The sequence below is a fragment of the Ylistrum balloti genome, unplaced genomic scaffold (assembly GCF_031769215.1).
Source record: "Ylistrum balloti isolate Yb309-2 unplaced genomic scaffold, AGI_CSIRO_Ybal_v1 Utg369960, whole genome shotgun sequence".
NCBI classification, from domain to species: Eukaryota; Metazoa; Mollusca; class Bivalvia; order Pectinida; family Pectinidae; genus Ylistrum; species Ylistrum balloti.
In genome coordinates this window covers 172,975-192,835 of record NW_026782058.1, presented here as the reverse complement: position 1 = coordinate 192,835, position 19,861 = coordinate 172,975, and the positions used below count along the sequence as shown (strand labels likewise).

Sequence of the window (19,861 nt, the reverse complement as noted above, 5' to 3'; positions counted from 1 at the left end):
CATATATGGTTTTTAAAGTGATTTCGAAATTGACCAATTTGACATAATATAAAAAGGAAAATTAAAATCAATAAATCTTTATATACAGCAGAGTTTATGTTGTTTATATATACAATATTACTGGAAACGTGTTGATCTTGAGCCCAATTGTTCATGCATCATTCTAACATTAATGATGAGAGGGTTTCACCACCACCGCCAACGTGCTAGATGAACACATTGACTAGAATAGGTGCTTATTTCAACACAAGAATGTTGAATTAAACAATCAACAGCTAAGCATAGTAAATTGTGTGTTTACATATAAAATATGGTACATACTTCTAAGACCAAATTGGTCACCCCTGTCTCAAAACCTGATGAACTTTGCCGTTCTACAATATATCAACTATGCCTGGCAAGATCAAGGTCACTCCAAGGCCAAATTTGAGTTGGGCATCCCAGTTTTAATCTCGTAAGTATATTATACCCCAATAGGTGGATACTGACCTAACACAAGAAGGGAGAGCACTCTGATCTACACTAGCAGTTTTATGATTTCCCTTAGTCAAGGTCAATAATTACATAGCTGGCTTACAAAGGAGAAAATTACAGAACTATATGCTGCCAGCAATGAATACAATAACGCTGGGGGTAAAATTCCTTCACCAGACCAGTTCAATTGAAGTTTGCTACATCATGGTATCTACATCATATGGCTTGACAAATTTCCCATGTTATGGAAATCCATTGCTGAAGCTTTTGGCAAAAATGAAAATAACAGCAGAAATAATGATAGTTTAGTTTAAATACATATCTGGGTATATATTGACCGAAGCTCTTAAGCTGTTTAAGTTGTACATTTTTGAAAGTTAACACTATCATCATGCACCAATTCACATAAATACTTCCATAATACTGTAAACCATATTTCGTTCCCAGTACTTGATAATCGCAAAAGTTAGGGTAACACTTTGGTATAAAAGAGCACCATGCACTTAACAGTTTATAAAGACTTTAACAAATCTCCTGTATTAAGCTAATATTTCACAGAAGTTTCTTTTCTACGCCATATTTATGGTTTGAAAAATAAAAGTCACATTCATATGTATAAGTTAAAACCCAAGGTTCCAGTGGTCTTTTAACAGAGGTGGTCTCTTGTCAAAGGTTGACCTACATTATACCATCGACTCTAACAACCTTGTGTAAATTGATACAATCATGTGCTATGTAACATTCTTCCAAAGGCATCGGACTATAAACATAAATAAGAGAACTTTGTTCTAGATAACAAGCTTTGTTTGTATAAATACACACTTTTACATATTAAATGGGCATAATTACATGTAGACCATACAATTATTCACTTCAGCAAAAATCAATAATTGTAGAATTGAATCAGCGGTATGTTGACTTCATGGTAAAATCAAGATCAGACTAAATGTGACAGGCGTTTGAACACAAGCAAAAGGGCAACTTTAATAAATGTATATTAAATCATGCCATACATGAAATTATTCTTATGCATTTTCATTAGGTGAATTTCTATATATATCATGTACTTGATTATTGTGGGGAAATGTAGGCATGCATTTTCCCCTCATCTTTTTCTTATCCTTCATTTACCTGCCTTGATTTTAAACAGCTTTGTTTAAGGATGGTGAGTAAGTGGTGGTTTTTCGGACAAAAGTTTACCTTAATTTGTGAGGTTCTCAAAGTCTACTGCAAACATACAGCTTAATCATTGATTCTCCTGATGGTTTGTCATTGTATCCCTGGGTACTCTTATTAAATGAATTCATTTATCTATGAATCAACAGTCAGGGTAAAAAAATGAGCTGAGTGTTTGGTATTTCAGGACTTCATCAACTCTAATAATCTGTGGCATGAAAAATACACGAAATTTGAGCCCCTCTATGGTAACATATCCTCTGCAACGAAACTGCTCTTCTGATGGAGACGGACATATGAACATATCTAGGTAAGGATTTTATCATACTTAGTACAAGCACTATATATAAATTTACTTTTTTAGGAACAATCCCTTAGCTGTTAATGAAAGGAATTACCCAACTACATGTAGCAGTATCTGTTCTACTATGTTAATCAAGGAGACATTTCTAAAAGCATTTAATAATCAGTGTTTCTCTTTACTCAACTGTGACATTTCCAGTCAGATCTGACACACTTGCACAGATTTAAAATGGTAGTTGAGCTAATACTGTATTCCCTAAAATCCTATACTTAAAATGTGTGTTGACTTGACACATGTCAAAGTTATGTACCACACATACGCAGCAGGTGTAAAGATTTATAAAAAAAGTTTTGAAATCTAGCAATGTCTCTTGACAATAGACTATTTAGAATACAATGATTACGGAAATCTGCTTTGTAAAAAAATGTTATGAATGGAATCAGTTTCATAATAAATATAAATAGTACAGATGCATCGAATGACCCAGAGAAGTTTTCATATGTCTTTCAGTACAAGTGAAAGGCTTTTGTATGAAAGAATTTTTTCCACGATTATGGACTAAGAAACTATATACGAGGAGCCTACATTCATTACTTTGATAGTCAATCAAAACCTACAAGCGTCTTTCACAATTGTCCAGGAGTCTTAATTACACTAATTGCAGATGTCAATTTCATTACAAAGATCACATGTACCTTCATTTTTGCAAATTTGATAACTGTAAAATTTAAGTGGTAATTTCACTTTTGTAGACAAACATGTGAACTATATCACATCAGTCACAAAATGATATTGTGTCATATTCCAGACCTCAATCATTCTAATGACATCAAACAGTTTACAATATTTCCACACATTCATGATAACTGTACAGGTATTTGTCAAGTGACGGATTTACACTTCAGTTTTACCATACAATTTGGTGATTATCGTTAATACACATAAGGAGAAATGTAATTGAAATAGATGAGAATTTAATACTTTTCCACAAAATATATACAGGTTCATTGTATTAAAACACGCACCGAGTACATTAACTGTTACAGCTATATAAATGTCTTATAAAATATGCATATTATGCTTCTTAGGCCTTTTGACAGGAGACTGAAATGATAAATATAGCAACAAAGCCCTGATACTATATAATGTCTTATGCGAACTGGACAATTCAATTTCTTAATGAATATATGGTTTAATGATGCAATGCTATACTACTGAAATTACAGTTTAAATGAACTAAATAGGCTTTTCCCCTGTCTTTGATTTCGGACAAGTATTGTAATACTTAGGCTATTTACAAAATTATAGCACTTTTTGAGAAAAATTAATCAGGATTATCAGCTTCACTTGTTGATACTAGCTGCTATATCTACCAACATTTGCCGTTTTCATCGGAGATAGCCAAATTCATCATGTGACCATTTGGAACCTTGTTTTAATCCATCGCTTTGTGATGATTTCTAAATTTGCATGCACAAAGACATGTTTACACTCTCCGAACGATATTGAAACGAATTAGTGTTGGGTTTCTCCTATTTCATTTCAATTTCTTAACATTTTTAATATAATAGTTATACAAACTTTTATATATTATAATGAACAGAAAGTGCACAACTTTTAACAGATAATCAAATGTAATGTTTTTCTTTATCAGTTATGAAATGACAGTCCAACCATTTATTCCCTTTAACACTGAACCCAAGACAAATAATCTAAAATGTCTCCTGTAGACACAAAACCTGACTGAAGGATGACTAGAACAAAGTTATAGCAGTATAAAAAAAGAACCTGTTAATAACAACAGAAAGAAAATATCAGCCGAATTATCAACATTTGTCAAATTCCACAAAATCATAACATGTAGGAATTTGTAGATAAAAATGATTTTACAACAGATACACGATAAATCATATCCAGACTTCACTGTATTGATTATTCAACAAGTCCATGTACAGTGATAACACCACCCATATATATTTCTCTTTTACATAAATCCCAACAACGATCTGCTACTTCATTGTTCTGTTTATTCACTGACCCACACCCACACTCTGAGTGACATGTTGGTACCTATTTCTCTTTTACATAAATCCCAACAACGATTTGCTACTTCACTGTTCTGTTTATTCACTGACCCACACCCACACTCTGAGTGACATGATGGTACCTATTTCTCTTTTACATAAATCCCAACAACGATTTGCTACTTCACTGTTCTGTTTATTCACTGACCCACACCCACACTCTGAGTGACATGTTGGTACCTATTTCTCTTTTACATAAATCCCAACAACGATTTGCTACTTCACTGTTCTGTTTATTCACTGACCCACACCCACACTCTGAGTGACATGATGGTACCTATTTCTCGTTTACATAAATCCCAACAATGATCTGCTATGTCATTGGTTTTTTTTCCCCCTGACCCACACCTACACTTTCAGTGACACGTTGGTTGGGTTTGGTGACATGGTTTCTGTCCACACGACTGCCTAATTCAATGCCAGACTGAGTCACAGATTATGTGTTCTGCCGCGGGCTTATTGCAGAATAAATACAATACATGACAACTGTTTTAAAATTTAAAAAAAAAAAAAAAAAAATCTGCAATGTAAAATTTAAGAAAGTACAAAATAGGCCAGACTATGAGACTAATTTGGTACAATATTACTCAACCCTTTCCATAGTCTCCATTTCAAATATTGTGTAGAAGTAAACCTGATGTGTAGGCTATTGTTTCTAACTCACTGATTTATTTATAATACTATAGAAGCAATGATAACATCTATGCTCCACTACTCAGGGCCCGTATTCATGAAACCGTTGTCATGCTCAAGCATGAATTTTGTGCTCAGGCCTTATGTCTTGTTTAAGTTGAAAATCAATATATAAGGCTGATTTTGCCGAAGTTTTATAAACAATTTTGAAAGGACTTCAAGTCAAAGCTATATTCAAGGTTTAAATTTAAAATTTGTATTATTTTATATTATTTAGGTAAATTATAAAAAGGTTTGCTTGAGCACAAAATCTATGATTGAGCATGAGAATGGTTTCATGAATACGGGCCCTGATGTTTGTTGACTCCAGACCAAAATACGTAAAAAATGTCAATACAATGACGGAATAATTAAAATTTCATTTGTTTATACTTATATATATACAATAATATCTTACAATGTATCTCATTATGATTGGGTCATAATAGAGCACTCCTGAATTAACAAGAATGAATTAAGCTTTATGCCTTAAATGCATATAGGTTGAAGAATAGTGTGGGGGATTCCAAAATAATAAGGTGGTCAAAATTAAACTTTGTTGCACTGATAGTGCTTGTAACAAAAACATCCCAAGAAGACATTGGAATCGAATTAATATGTCTGGTTTGTAAAATTATTTCATTGAAATAAATTTATTACTAAAACTATTTTCACATGAATATAAATATATCAGACTTAAAAAAATAATCTCTTAAAAAACACACATATACAAAATATTTTTGAAAAAAAAAAACAACTGTTAAACCACAAATGTTTCCTTTAACAACATACATAGTCTAGAATTGGATAGTATCAGAAATTTTTTTTTCTAAAATTATAAAAACAGAATTTCATTTCAACACCCTCTGTAGTGAACAACTTGTATTTTCTGAGATTTAGGACTTACTGTACCAGGTAATACAATAACTGGACAGCTGTTTCTTTTAACAAAAGTTTAAGAAAAAAGAAATGAAAATTTCACTTCAGAAGTATCTGTAACAAAGCACAATCACATCTAGTAAAATTATAATCCCGTAACATTACCCACTTTATACTGTAGTACCAAAAACAAGATAACACATCAATAATTCATCAAAAATATATCAAACTAGCCCATAACCATATAACAGCAAGGCAAGCAGCATAAAGCTAGTAGCAGTTTATCAATAAAAATCAGGTACTTTCATAATGGTTTCTGATCAATACAAATATTTCATATTGGTTTCTCATCAATACAAATATTTCATAATGGTTTCTGATCAATACAAATATTTCATATTGGTTTCTCATCAATACAAATATTTCATGTTGGTTTCTCATCAATACAAATATTTCATGTTGGTTTCTCATCAATTCATATTTTAACCACCAAAAAAAGGTTTTATTTACACCAATTCTGTGACACCATCCTGTCACAATTGGTTTTTTTTTTCTGGTTGACTGAAATAGATAGTGATTAAAATCTGTAAAAATTAATTAAGACTAGTGTCTGGGATAGGTATAAGTGCCTGGTATAGGTATGGCAAAGATATAGGCTGACTTTATATCAAAATGTAAAGATATATCAAATTACATTGGGGCTATTAAGGAATCTTAGATAAATATGTTTGTGACCAGATGTATGACAGGAAGACAGGAAGGTGAATATATGTGCCCAGAAAAACAACAAGCAAAGGTTTTAGAGGGAGGGGGGTTGTTACAATTATAAGACAACGACTGCTTCCAAGTGGCCAGTCTTCTGCCTATTTTTATAGCCCTTAGTAACAGATCAAAATCTGGTTTACAACAGCAAACTATTATTTGATATAACCCATTCTTTTAATGATCAAGTTATCAATAACATCAGACATTTTTTAATTGCTAGATTGATAATCAATTTTTACATACATGTATACATATTTTTTGTTGTGCTACTACTGAATCAATGTAAAAGTGAAAACTTAAGACTTAAACATCAAGAAATATCAATGACTAACAAATTTAACAAACAATAAAAAAGTCCCATAACACAACAAATCTCATTACACAACAACAAACAATTAGTACACAATTAGAAACCTTCATAACCTGGACATTTTGGTTTCCAAAAAAAAAAAAAAAAATGGCTGGATCATAATTTAAAAAAAACATGAATTGAAAGAGCATTATATATAATTTTAAATATTTGAGAATAAAACATCAATCATGATTGGTTGAAAGCATTTGTGATCCGTGGCATAGTGAATCGTGCTCTTATCTTTCATCAAAAGCGTTGGGACTGGATTGTTTTAGATGTAAGAAGGTACAGTATTAACCTGTTTCACCTTGTCCATGTAGGTGTTCTCCAAGGTCTGACTTCCTCCTTACTGGAACCCAAGTAAATAACTTTCTTTATTCCTCCTAAAATACTGTGGCCACAATAGCTAAGCTCAACGTGGAGTTCTGAGGTATGTTGTTCACACTCCCTGCATGTCAAAGTTTTCGTTTCTAAGTAAGCTGAAAAAGACCAGTCATAGTTATGTCCTTGGGCAAGACACTTTACCCTTATATGTTGTTCAGTGAGGCAGTCACCAGGTTCTACAAAGAGACCATCTAAAAATGACGCTGGCTATTCATGGTATGATGAAGCCAGCCAACAAACAAAATTTTAACCAACCAATCTGCCCACACTAGTGATGTTTAACATGTATTCTACTCTTGCAAATTATCAAACAGTTTGTAACTTAACAAAGTTAGTATATATAGCAGAGCGTTTATCAGCCTGATACCTACATTTACAAATATTTAAAAGGAAATTTCAATCAATTGAGAACAACTGAACAAAGTCAACATAATCTGTTCCCTGATACAGTGGCTGGACAGTGGGTCAATATTAAAGACCCGTGTATAACGGGTATAAAAAAATCTACCTAATTTTTATCACATGTAAAATTATAAACTCAGCGACATTTTAAACAAGCGTCTGCTGCATCAAGATAGGTTACAAATACCTTTTCAGGTATATTAAAATCTGATTAAAAAGTGAATTTAATCAAAATTTTGATAAAAGAGCATCATGACACAAATAATTTTTTTTTGAAATTATGATGGAAATAATTTTACCAACAATTCAGATTGTTCTTAATGCCTTAGAAATACTGATGATACATGAAATCAGGAAGATTATCCCAGCACGATTGTAAAAGTGATTAGTAATAGTGATTGTTTGTAGTAGTTATGATTTGTAATAGTGATGTTATGACTTGATCCCATAGTATCTGGTGTAATTCCTCCACATACAGATCTGTACAACCTCACCACACTGAGCAGCAGTGTCTCTTGTCCATTGGCAGTGGGGTTTGGATGAGGTTGAAGGTATGGAGAGGGGGAGTGTCTGCATGTATTCACTCAAAAGATATCAAGTGTCTGATTTAGCTTAACCCAATAAATCTGTATTTGGCATCAAACATTTCCCCCACGAGTGTCAGTCCTTACTGTTACAGATGGGTATCAAAATTTAGACAGCTGTTGGGGTCAAGTGAGTACGGCTTCAGGTGCCATCTTTGTAACCCTTGCTTCAACCTTCAACCAAAACAAAGACCTTTGTATATAATGTCTATAGGCTGTTACTTGTAACATAAAATTCAATCTAGATATAATTTTCTTTGAAATTCTGCTGTGTAAATGATACATCCAGGACAGGGCTACATGTTACTACAACCCTGCAGTGATGGGCCTTCATATGTTGTTCAGTGAGGCAGTCACCATGTTTTAGGAACTAAATATGAAGAGAGTATCTTCATCAGCTCTAAATTGCTTTTCCTTGCTTTGTCAAATCTCTCTATTTGGCTACAACACACATCTGTAAAGACCAACAGCAATTTCCTTTACCTTTCTATCATTAAATTCAATTTGGATAAAATTGTCGTCGAAATGATGCAGTTCCACTCTCGAAATAAGTCTTCTTTACACCATAGGAATAAAAAATATGGCATTTCTGTACAAACTGCAGCATAATTTTTTGTATATCTGTGATGTCTCTGATGCAACATAAAACTATCCAGCTTGGGTTAACTTAAAGGTAGCTCTTAATTCTTCTTCAAACAACAAATATTGGCCTAAGGATATGCCAGATTTTTTGTTTACAGCAATAAAATATCTAACAGACAGCCTATGATTTAGGTATATCATTTTCACTGTCTGTTGACAGGAGGTGAGGTTGTACAGGATCTGAAGGTATATATCACAACCATACAACTGGAATATTAAGGTGTTTTAACGTTAACTTCAGCACAACCCTCAGTGAAGTGGTTTCTCTTGTCCAAAATGAAGATGAGACGGTGACATCAACACAACCCTGTGGAGATGTGTAGGCTTCTACAGAATGTTTCCAGTAATAACCTAGCACCGATGTTTCTTGAACACAGAGAACATGTCACAGTCTTGTAGAGATAAGTCTTTTCAGGAGCTGAAGATGATTTTTCACTACATCTCTGCAATGATGTGTCTCGGAAATGACAGTAAAAAAATTATTTCATCACAACTCATCAGTAGAGTGTTTGGAAAGCAAAACATGAGAAATGTTTTCATTCATCCTAATTCTATAACATGAAAGATGTGTCGAGAAAGTAAGATAAAGAATACTTTCATCAAAATCCTGCTGTGTAAATGATGCATCCAGGATTGGGCAGTATGGTACCATAACCCTGCAGGGATGTGGTGTGTTTTAGGAACTGAATATGAAGAGAGTATCTTCATCAGTTCCATTGCTTTTCCTTGCTTTGTCAAATCTCTCCATTCGGCTACAACAAACATCTGTAAAGAACAAGAACAGTTTCCTCTACAGATTTACCATCTTCAATACTCCTGGTGTTATGATCACTTTTGCTCTCTGTACCCCTGGAACATGTCATGACAGAATGGAAGATTCTGTGTGTGACACCTTGTGAACAAGACACAAAGACTAATTGATCCTTTGATGTACATAAAACAAATCTTGAGGTCACACAACAGTATGTTGAACTGGCTTTTAAGTTGGATGTTGCTCTTTGTAATCTTTAAAAGTGTATCAGTGATTGGTCAGTTCCAATCCCTGGAACCAATCAAATTACTATTGTGTGTCTTCAATTTTGATATGACATGTTCCAGGCTTGAAGAAAGCAGAAGTGATTATAACCCCTGGAGTATCGGGGATGCAGATTTACAAGATAGTACCATCATTCTGTTAAGAAGGTCATGGTGACATCACTCTTTTACAACAAGTAAGTCAAAGTGACATCATTGTATCATAACAAAATAGGTCACAATGACTCCATTCTTTTATAACAAAGTTGGTCACAGGGACATCATTATTTAATAAGAAAGTAGGTCGCATGCCATCATTCTGTTATCAAAAGTAGTGACATCAGAAAGCTCATATCAATATGTATAGGCAAATCATTTGTTTGTCATTTATCTTGTTCTGTCCTGGATTATTGGACCACCATAAACTACTTATTGTTTAACTGTAGTCTCAACATTGAAAAACAAAAGAATAAAATAAAATATGAGATAATTTGTGTACTTATCTATCCTATTTTAGTAACTGAAAGACTTTCATTATGCCTAAGTAATAAAGTAATATACAGACAGACATAGCAACCACTTTTGTGTTACAAAAAAAGACTAAGGGGACAAATGGACTTCTTTTATCAACACATTTGGCCCTTGACATTGAAACATTAAACAGGATAATCATCCACCTAAGTATTATACTGGCTTAATATCTCAAATCTCAACTCATTGTAAAACAAAATCTATTTCCTTTTTTTATTTAAGAATCACCCCTGTGACCATTTAATCAGGTCAAGGTCATTCATATAAACAGAGCTGATAGCAATATACCCGGGAACATAGTCAACATACAACTTCATCCTCTGACTTTGTGCCAAGGTCATTAAAGTGAACAGATCTGACATCAAACTACTTGATATTATTTTATTTTGAAGCCTTCAAAATTTTTTATGTCTGCTAGTAATTTTTTGTATCAATCACTGACAATATGAAATTAATTATCTAGGTATATCATGCAGTACTTATATGCTTCTTTAAGTTTGTGGTATAACTATGGTTAAATGACATACTTCAGTTTTGTTCCTAATAAACATGACTTTAGCTCCTGTGAACATGAACTAAAAATAAATTTTATCAAGAATTTTGTGATTAAAACCAGAATTCATGTACAAGATGACAGAAAAGAGTGATTTGTTGTGAAAGCATGAAAGATATAAATATTCTGCCAAATGATACAGAATTTTTGGCTCTGACAATATTCTACACCCTCAGGTATCTCACAAACCATAAGATAACAGACTAGCAGGGTTTCCTAATACATAGTACCACTATTGATTATGGAGTCTAAATGTACGACAAAATTAGTATTGTACTCACCCTCATCATAGGAAGGATTTTTATAGAACACACGTTTTTTTCTTTTATCAAAACCGCACACAACCACAAAATGTCCTGCAATATATCAAGCTATTATTATTAACAAATTCACACAATTGTTTCCATTTGTTCAATATTTGCCAATATGATATGATTTTAAGATGAATCAGTATTGAATACAAAAAGGGAGATAACGACAGCCAGCATCATTTCATAAGAAGTCTTTATTTATTCTATTAAACAAGGGTTTTGTCTCTTCTTTTAACTCACTTGATGAACAAAATCATAATTACTTAATTTTACAGTTGTATTCAAAAGCTCTCCAAAAGGTACATGACAATTACTGATAACCTACTTCAACTCTCAAAACTCAAGAGAGCCTTATATTCCTTAAATATTTAGTCCCAAAATAAAGACAATACATGATGAAGAGGAATCAACATCTCAAATATTTAGGAATCCTTAAGCATTTTCTGACAAAATGTGCCAACAAATTTTTGAAAATCTAGGTCACAAGTTGTCAATAATTTGGTTCTGTCCTGCTTAAGAAAGTGAAAGGCATAACCAAGCAATTTTCATAGGGAGCTTGATAGAAAAAAATAATATAGGAGATTCTTACTCATAAAAAATTAAATAAAAAATTCTTTTACTCTCAAAGTCTGATGGCCACCATGAATTTAGATAAGTTTCAAAATGCAGCATATACAAATGTATTGACCATTAGGGATGTCCATTTGAATGAAATAGTAATGAAGTAACTGATTAATGACAAATCATGGCCTTCAAACCAAGGATGACTGATCAAATAATCTGGGTAACAAACAACAAGGATTCTTGACACAAAAACACAAAATTAGAGAAATATAAAATAATACATTTAATAATCCTCTTAGCAATTTTTGTGAATATTTTACATGATCAATTTCAATGACAACAAAAGTATCACTTAACCAAAGGGCATCACATACCTGGTACATTCATGACAACATCCTGATGTAGCAGTAAAGGTCATAATGACCTAATTAATGGGCCCTTGCACACTTTCTCTCTATGGAAGTGAAAGTCACAATTACTTAATTAATGGGCCCTTACGCACTTTCTCTCTGTGGAAGTGAAAGTCAGTGACCTAATTAATGGGCCATTGCACACTTTTTTCTATATGGAAGTGAAAGTCACAGTGACCTAACTTAAGGGCCACTGCACACTTTCCTTATGAGGAAGCCAAAGTTACTGAGACCTAATCACTGGGCCACAGTTTACTTCCCTGATGTAGATGTGAAGGTCACAGTGACCTAATTACCTGGTCACTGTACACTTCCCTGATATATATGTGAAGGTCACAATAACCTAATTACCTGGTCTCTTTTCAATTTCCTGATGTAGATGTGAAGGTCACAGTGACCTAATTACCTGGTCTCTGTACACTTCCCTGATGTAGATGTGAAGGTCACAGTGACCTAATTACCTGGTCACTGTACACTTCCCTGATGTAGATGTGAAGACCACTATCACCTTATCACACTACATTTTATTTTCTTCCCTTTTGTGACACAGCTCTACTTTCATTTAAATCTTTAACATGCCTAAAGCTTACCTTGGTAAGTACCACAGCACCGTTTGAAGCAGGAAAAACAATGTCGTGTCTAAAATTGAAAAGTGTAATTTAACTACCTGGCAAATGTTACATGAGATTTTCCGAAACAATAAAAACAAACTGTAAAATCATCATTTTTTCACTGTAACTGCAACTTTATGAAAAAAATTAAACCTTGAAGTTTCAGAAAGGTTTTACAGAAAAAATGTATAGATATATAAAATATGTACAATTTACACTAAAACTAACAAGTGCTATGCTGCCTGACTTTTGAAATATAAAAGTTTTCTCTACTGTCACATCAGAAATGTGTGTTTACCTTGTCACATCAGAAATGTGTGTTTACCTTGTCACATCAGAAATGTGTGTTTACCTTGTCACACCAGATACACTCGAGATAGGTCCAGTCCACAAGACATACAACAAGATTCTCCTTGGCAATGTGATTTACAATTTCGGACATAGGCACTGAACTGTAAACAAACATCACACATGATAAAGCATTAGTTTTATGATATATGTTAGTAACATTTAGCCTTACTGTATACATTAGTAAATATTAGTCTTGGTATTCATCAGAAATTTTTATTTATAACAGTATCATTTTCTCCTCAACATGTTTTATCAATTTTCTTTTGGTCCATCAATCAGTGATTGTAGGAGTCACGCTAAACTTTTATAAGTATCAGCAATCTAACAGTCAATCAACTTCTATACATATTAACAGTGTCACCAAGTTCTGACAGTCAATCAACAGACTTAATTCTGTACATATTAACAGTGTCACCAAGTTCTGACAGTCGATCAACAGGCTTACTTCTGTATATATTAACAGTGTCACCAAGTTCTGACAGTCGATCAACAGGCTTACTTCTGTACATATTAACAGTGTCACCAAGTTCTGACAGTCGATCAACAGACTTAATTCTGTACATATTAACAGTGTCACCAAGTTCTGACAGTCGATCAACAGGCTTACTTCTGTATATATTAACAGTGTCACCAAGTTCTAACAGTCGATCAACAGACTTAATTCTGTACATATTAACAGTGTCACCAAGTTCTGACAGTCGATCAACTTCTGTACATATTAACAGTGTTACCAAGTTCTGACAGTCGATCAACAGACTCACCTCTGTACATATCAACAGTGTTACCAAGTTCTGACAGTCGATCAACAGACTTACTTCTGTACATATTAACAGTGTCACCAAGTTCTGACAGTCGATCAACAGGCTTACTTCTGTATATATTAACAGTGTCACCAAGTTCTAACAGTCGATCAACAGACTTAATTCTGTACATATTAACAGTGTCACCAGGTTCTGACAGTCGATCAACTTCTGTACATATTAACAGTGTTACCAAGATCTGACAGTCGATCAACAGACTCACCTCTGTACATATTAACAGTGTTACCAAGTTCTGACAGTCGATCAACAGACTTACTTCTGTACATATTAACAGTGTCACCAAGTTCTGACAGTCAAACAATACTCACCTCTGTATATATTAACAGTGTCACCAAGTTCTAATCATCTAATATTAGGTCATAGCTCTTCATAATCAAATTATATCCCATCACTGATTTTCAATTTTTCAAATACTGATCAAAAGTAAAGAAATATCACGTGATTTGAGCATTTCTCAGAATTTTAGGAGGGCAATCATTTGCCAATATCACACTGATCCAACAAAATAATTTGAGTTGGCAACACTGTGTTAATATTTTCAAGAATTCATTTTCCAAGATCAATTAAATGAACATTTCTATCTATTTTTAAATCAAGTTATCAAATAAGGTGCCTGTGTCGACTGTCGTTCAATGATTTGGATATCTTTGTAACACTCACCATTTTTCCACTTCAATGTTCTTGGAGGCAGCTTCAGAAAACATCTTTGTGACTCTGTTCTCATCTTGATTGAAGTGATCCCTGTAAAATGGCTGAAAGGCACAGAAGTAATCAGTTCTCCATCAAGGTTTTGTTTGGTACTTGGCCAATATACTATTAAACATCTATTGAAATTTTGACCTCTGACCTCTACAATCTAGCTTAAAAAGAATCTATGTATCTATACATTGATAAATTCTTGAGCTACCAACAATAAAAAAGTTCCAGAAACACAAAAGAAAACATTTTCCCAACTGCAGCCCATTGGAGCAAAAGTCTTTGTATGTGTGAAAAAAACTCAGCTCTTCAGAAGATATTGAGAAAGTTTAAGTACCTTTTTGGCATACTCCTGGTCTACTCCAAGGGTCACTGTGGTCAGCTTGGTTCTGATATCATGCTTTTGTAAGAGGTACGCCAAATCAATTGTCCAGATACTGTGTGACAAGAACAAGAATATTACAATATCTGAATGACAATATTAGTGTATAAATGTAAATATACTGACCTTTCCCCACATTTCAGACTGACAGTACTATTATATCAGTATACTGACCCTTCACAACATTTCAGACTAACAGTACTATTATATCAGTATACTGACCCTTCACAACATTTCAGACTGTCAGTACTATTATATCAGTATACTGACCCTTCACAACATTTCAGACTGTCAGTACTATCATATCAGTATACTGACCCTTCACAACATTTCAGACTGTCAGTACTATCATATCAGTATACTGACCATTCACAACATTTCAGACTGTCAGTACTATCATATCAGTATACTGACCCTTCACAACATTTCAGACTGTCAGTACTATCATATCAGTATACTGACCATTCACAACATTTCAGACTGTCAGGACTGTCAGTACTATCATATCAGTATACTGACCCTTCACAACATTTCAGACTGTCAGTACTATTATATCAGTATACTGACCCTTCACAACATTTCAGACTGTCAGTACTATTATATCAGTATACTGACCCTTCACAACATTTCAGACTGTCAGTACTATCATATCAGTATACTGACCCTTCACAACATTTCAGACTGTCAGTACTATCATATCAGTATACTGACCATTCAGAACATTTCAGACTGTAAGGACTGTCAGTACTATCATATCAGTATACTGACCCTTCACAACATTTCAGACTGTCAGTACTATTATATCAGTATACTGACCATTCACAACATTTCAGACTGTCAGTACTATCATATCAGTATACTGACCCTTCACAACATTTCAGACTGTCAGTACTATCATATCAGTATACTGACCCTTCACAACATTTCAGACTGTCAGTACTATTATATCAGTATACTGACCATTCACAACATTTCAGACTGTCAGTACTATTATATCAGTATACTGACCATTCACAACATTTCAGACTAACAGTACTATCATATCAGTATACTGACCATTCACAACATTTCAGACTAACAGTACTATCATATCAGTATACTGACCCTTCACAACATTTCAGACTAACAGTACTATCATATCAGTATACTGACCCTTCACAACATTTCAGACTCGTGGTACTATTATATCAGTCTACATTCAGACCTTTTACCACCTTTCAGGCTCACAGTAGTACTATGTAAGTTTATATACTGACCTTTCCGCACATTTCAGACTGACAGTACTATATTGTATTATATCAGCCTACATTCTGACCATTCACAACATTTCAGACTAATAGTACTATTGCATCTGTCCACATTTTGATCTTTCCCCAGCTTTCAGACTCACAGTAGTACTATGTATGTCTATATACTGCCCTTTCCCCACATTTCAGACTGACAGTACTATATTGTATTATATCAGTCTACATTCTGACCTTTCTCAACTATTCAGACTGACAGTACTATTATATCAGTCTATATTTTGACCTTTGCCCAGCTTTCAGACTCACAGTAGTATTATATAAGTCTATATACTGACCTTTCCCCACATTTCAGCTCCTCAAAATCAGTAGTATATACATTGTGATCGTCCTTCTTAAAATATCTAAAACAGAATCATAATAATCACATTATTGATCGTTAAGCCTTTATGAAAATGAAGACCAATAATTAGTACAGTAATAAAAATTGTAATCTGTACTATGTGGCTGTGTCTAAAAATTATAAGAATTTCTATAAACATCAAAAGCTGAAAAAAATATAGCCCAAAAACCAATATCCTTTGATATTTTCAATGCTTTTTGAAAAATAACTTTACCTTAGTTTTCATGTCCATGTAACACACCTTCATCAGCAGGTATACATGTATATCATAGCAACCAGAAGTTAGTCAATCCAAATGAGAAGATATCATATAAGGACATGAACAATTAAAACAAATAAAACTGACCTGAGCACCATGCAGCAACAAGCTAATCCACAGTCCCAAGAATATGACTGTATATGTGTTGGCACTTTTAACTGAACCTGTCTTTGGCTGTCTACGTCTCTCTCCTTAGGCTTGCTCCCTACATCTGAAACAAAATATAAAATTGTTGTCAGGCGGCTCCAGGCTAAATTCATCATATATAACTGAATGAGGATCATAAACGTGGCAATGCTTCTTTTTGTATCCAGGGATCATGACCTTGGTAGCTATCCTTTAGGAATCAAAGTTCATGACATTGGCATCAATCTTTTTCGGGGCTTAAACTTCATGACATTGACGTTGATTTAATACTTTTGTACTTTGGTATGATAATGAGCATGGCATTTTGCTATAATGAATATTCCATCAGTGTTTTTGGACTCTACAGCTCATGATTAAGCATGACCCCAAAGGGATTTAGTATCATGAGATTGTCATCAAATCTAAAAATCCATGAATTTAGCATGAATCCTTTTACGTTTGGAAGTAATGACCATATCATCAATCAGTTGCCAGTCAAAAGTTCATGACCTTAGAATTAATCCTAAGTGACATTTGAAATTATGAGCTAAGCATTATTTGACATTTTGGAATAATAAGCATGGCAATTACAAAAAATACATTTTTGGGATTTCTGTGAAAATTGCACCATACAAAAATATCCTGATATATGGTATTGATATAATCCCAAGTTTATAATGACCAGGTTCTGCCAATCCTATATTAAGATGCTTGCATTTGCCTGGGTTGATTTACTTTATTAATTTTACAACGATTGCGAAACAACATATATTTTTACTCTTATACTTGGTGGCTGGATGGATGCACACAAGGAGAGTTTACTTTGGGAGGAAACCAGAGTACACATATGGACAGACAGGTGACCTTGTACCTTTACAAACCAATTCAGGAAATCAAATCCTGTACAAGTGGAAAGTCAGTGTAACCACTGCACAACACAACAAACACAGGTATATACTGGAACACTTTCTTTGGGTTGGTAATGTCTATAGAAAAGAAATTCTTATAGCACAAGTAGTAAAAGATTAGGGTGTGACATTTTGATGACTACATAGTCACCTTCATCAGACAAATGACCAGTGTAGAGCGTACTAACACTGACATAGGTAGTGTACGAGATGGTACAGAATTGACCACCTTTTTCGGCTGCACTATAATCCTATATGTGCATTAAGATTGAAAATAATTTTGTGACAATATGGTAAACAGATTATAGACCAAAAAAATACATCAGATGGTAACAATGTACTGTAGTCAATTCTGCCACACTTTGTTTAACACTTAGTCATTGATGTGTAAGAGTCTGTGGGCCCCCTTGTCCCTATCAAGTACTGGCCCACTGCTGTGTATCAAGATGGCTTTCTTAACCAACCCTCTGAAATGACTTTTCTGTATCAACTATTTTGGAATTTTCTAGGCAATGATATAATTTTGCTGTGTGGAATGATCTATAAATGCAGATTTATTGATCTGAGACTGTAAGTGGTTTTGCTTCAATCTAGTGAATTTTCTGCTTTTTGGGGATTTCCCATCTTTTCTAGGTTTGTTGAGTCAGACCCTGAATCTCCTGTCTGTTTCCCCAATATATGATGAGTCACAGTTCTTGCATCCATGACATTTTCAATCAAGTTTTTTATCTGGCCCCCGATGCTATACTCATAGAGTTGAGAGAAACAGGATTTTTTTTTCACCAACCATGTCATTTATCAATGGAATTCCTTACCAGAAAATATTTTATTGACCCCAGACATTAACTCATTCAAAGACAGACTGAACAAATCCTGGACAAATTCTTCTAAAAAAAATCAATGATTTTTGATCCAGCACTAATAAGTATTTAAACTCTCTACAGAGAGATGCTGAGGGAGTTAGTGAATACCCCTCTTATAATTGTTTATAGAGTTAACAGATCTGTACATAATACTGATAATGATCTAATGTGCATTACCTTCTAACATAAAATATACACCTTGAAGGTAAAAAGGATAATTATTGAAAAGAAAAAAATCACATAAATTTATGCGAAATGGTAAAAGAAATGACAATGATGTGTTGTTAAAACCCTGAATTTAGCTTTCATTGACTCGAAATTGTAATTCATTGATACAGTATCTGTCCTGAAATCATGTTGCAGGTCACATGAAATATTTTGTTAGAAATGAATTGTAATATTTACATTTTACTAGATTCAATATACAACTCTGACAAACATCATTTGATAACATTATGGCATAAACGACTGCATGTCATGCCTAGGTCTACCGTATCTGACATGTTAGCAAATTACGTAATTTCGAGCGAGAATTGGAAAATATTGACACGTCGTAGAAAACTCCATTCTGACAATCACAACTTGCTGTACTTATAAGCAGACAATGTAAATTTCAAGATAAAAGAAAACCGAATTCGTACTAATTCTGTTGAAGGGTTGGACTCAAGATAAAAAGAAAATATCACAAACCCACGTAATTAATGTGTCGACAAAAAGAAAGCCCGTGGTTTCAGCAGCTACTACCTGACTACAGTACCCAACACTCCGATTTTTTTTCATTGCAAGCTGAATTTTTTTATTACGCGATTGTCTTACCGCTTCTGTCCGCTTCCTCCATCGTTTAAAACTGTTTGCTGAGTTTGTGTTGATCTACGTACCACCATACCCCGAATAACAAACATGGGAACACTAAATTTATCGCCTAACTTCGCAGTGAAATGTAAGTGACACTCGAGTTTGTAAACAGGAACGAGCACAAGGGCGGTAACTCTAATGACATACTTCCATATGGTAGGTAGCACACCACTGACAGGCTTATACATTACGTTTTCAGTCAACAATTTACTATTATACTTTAAAGCCATTAACAATTGAA

At 33.8% G+C, this 19,861-nt stretch overlaps 1 protein-coding gene across 1 annotated transcript; it reads right to left on the bottom strand.

Annotated features, from left to right (window-relative positions):
* Nucleotides 1–9,394: 9,394 nt before the first annotated feature.
* On the bottom strand, nt 9,395–19,633 carry LOC132547555 (protein GUCD1-like). The gene is made up of 9 exons (XM_060211328.1): nt 19,582–19,633; nt 16,956–17,079; nt 16,545–16,610; nt 14,918–15,017; nt 14,545–14,636; nt 13,065–13,164; nt 12,692–12,740; nt 11,098–11,172; nt 9,395–9,483 (listed from the first exon to the last, which is right to left on the bottom strand). Exons 1-9 carry the CDS (start codon nt 19,601–19,603, stop codon nt 9,395–9,397), a joined length of 717 nt encoding a protein of 238 aa, XP_060067311.1. The 5' UTR covers nt 19,604–19,633.
* Between the last annotated feature and the right edge of the window lie 228 nt (nt 19,634–19,861).